General features: G+C 39.8%; 2 protein-coding genes across 5 annotated transcripts in view; one reads left to right on the top strand and one right to left on the bottom strand.

Moving 5' to 3' along the window:
• LOC112454986 (potassium voltage-gated channel protein Shab-like) overlaps nucleotides 1-1,884 on the top strand; it is a 307,820-nt gene that overhangs the window by 298,608 nt on the left and 7,328 nt on the right. The window lies entirely within an intron of this gene.
• On the bottom strand, nucleotides 575-1,550 carry LOC112454989 (putative ATP-dependent RNA helicase rha-2). Of its 3 annotated transcripts, none has more exons than XR_003040810.1 (3): nucleotides 1,326-1,550; nucleotides 742-1,252; nucleotides 575-662 (listed from the first exon to the last, which is right to left on the bottom strand). XR_003040810.1 is itself a non-coding variant. In XM_025016656.1 (2 exons), exons 1-2 carry the CDS (start codon nucleotides 873-875, stop codon nucleotides 581-583), a joined length of 216 nt encoding a protein of 71 aa, XP_024872424.1. In that variant the 5' UTR covers nucleotides 876-1,150; the 3' UTR covers nucleotides 575-580. The 3 variants fall into 3 exon arrangements, 1 of the variants encoding a protein (XP_024872424.1); XR_003040809.1 differs by having other exon boundaries at nucleotides 1,331-1,549; XM_025016656.1 differs by lacking the exon at nucleotides 1,326-1,550 and having other exon boundaries at nucleotides 742-1,150.

Genomic DNA, 1,884 nt, shown 5'->3' with positions numbered 1-1,884 from the left:
ATATATATATATATATATATATATATATATATATATATAATATTATAAATATATAATATCCACAGACTTTTATACTAGACCACTAACATCAATGGACGCACTGCCGAAAAGCTGATGCGAGTGCGAAGGGCAACTGTTAATGAAGGGTGCGGCCATATTGAATTAACAATAAGTCACTATCGGATGTTCAGTTGCTCATAATGTGCGTTTATCTGCATTCGTTATTACAGTACATAACGAAGCAGGCGAATGTTTTTGTGTTAAATATTGGTACATGTTATCAATAAGTTTGTAAGTCATGCCCTCGACGTGTAGCGTACTTGGATGCCGAAATCGAACCACTACTCCTGTAGTATTAAACCCTTTCTTTGGACATTCTGTATATGCCAGACTATTGTGTAGAAATCTTGTATAAAACCACTTGTATAGAATCTGTAGTATAGCATATCTTGACTAAACTCAACATGACGGCAAGCATCACGGCCGAGATGCCTGTCAGCGGTCTAGTATTGTATAGAAGTCTATAATAATATCTAAATATTATTTTATAAATTAAAATCTCACATTTTTTATCCGAACCTCAGATTTCTAGCAATTTGTATTTGGACACGACTCCTTGCGACTGCAGCGTTTGTACTGTTGCTTGAGTGCGTGGTATCAATCTGAAAAAATCGTATTGAATTGATGTAATCTATTCGATGAATCAACGTGAAATTAAAAGGAGATAAAATAACGATTTACCTGGCCCATAACTTGGTGATGCTCCTAGGTGTCGTCAGCAGCGACGGGACAAACTGTTTCAGCTTAGGGTACACTTGACTCTCCAAGAAGAAATACGCGAACCACGACACCGTCCACGAATGCTTTATATCCATCGATGGTAGTGCCCATCCGGCCTTTCCGAATGTACCAGACACGTGGCAAATGATCTTCCCAGTTTCTTGATTATATCTATAAATGAGAATAATATTCGATCATAATGAAGATTAATATCTTTATAAATAAGTAAAAAAAACATTATAAAGCAATAATTGTAATAAAAATATATACCTTGGCGGTGGATCAACCAATGGTTCACTAAGATGGCATAGCATGGGATCGAATTTTGGCAATCATTCGGGTTCTATCGCCGTGACACCTCGCATGTACATCTTATTCGTTTCGTACACCTCTTTGTACCACCTATTCCGGACTGATTTTTCGTAGAACGCACGAAGAATGCATGAATACAGGTTCCTCCATTTCTGGTGTTCTGAAAGATGGTTCAGAATGGAGAGCTGTCGCATTCAATGGGTCTTAATTATCAATGACAATTAATAACACACCATACCTAACCTGTAAGCATGTTTCCACTTGGCCTTATCCTGATCTTCTTTTACCTCGTCGGGCGAAACCTTTTTCGCGACTTGATCCGCCATACCTGCAAGAACTATCTGGCGCAGCAATTTCGCTTCCATGTCGGTTGGTAACGGCATTACGGCCTTACGATTATGACTCGCGGCACGTATTCCTCGCACTCGCGTAAGCTCTTCTTCTTCTTCTTCTTCTTTCTGCCCCGAATGGATTTCCGGTTCCACAGGAACCGTAGTACCACGCTTTATAACAAGAAATCTGGGGGACTATCCGGGGGAATAGTCACCCTCTTGCGTCTTTCATCAGATACTCCTCCTTTAAGATATTCCACGCTTTCCATACAAGACAGCGGTTCCAGCGGCGGGGCACTGGAGCCCTTTTGTGTCAATTGCTAATTGATTCTCGTTCTCTATCCGTCGATAAGGGAGGGAGTCATAGCACAGTATCGATCAAAAAGATAATTTATCGCTTTTAACATTTTGAGACTAAAATAATACGGATACAATATAAAGAGAGGCAAGCCTCGCAGAA

This window comes from Temnothorax curvispinosus, unplaced genomic scaffold (assembly GCF_003070985.1).
Source record: "Temnothorax curvispinosus isolate PA1 unplaced genomic scaffold, ASM307098v1 QBEX01005624.1, whole genome shotgun sequence".
NCBI lineage: Eukaryota > Metazoa > Arthropoda > Insecta > Hymenoptera > Formicidae > Temnothorax > Temnothorax curvispinosus.
Note: the sequence above shows the minus strand (reverse complement) of the source record. Positions and strands in the feature narration are given on the sequence as shown.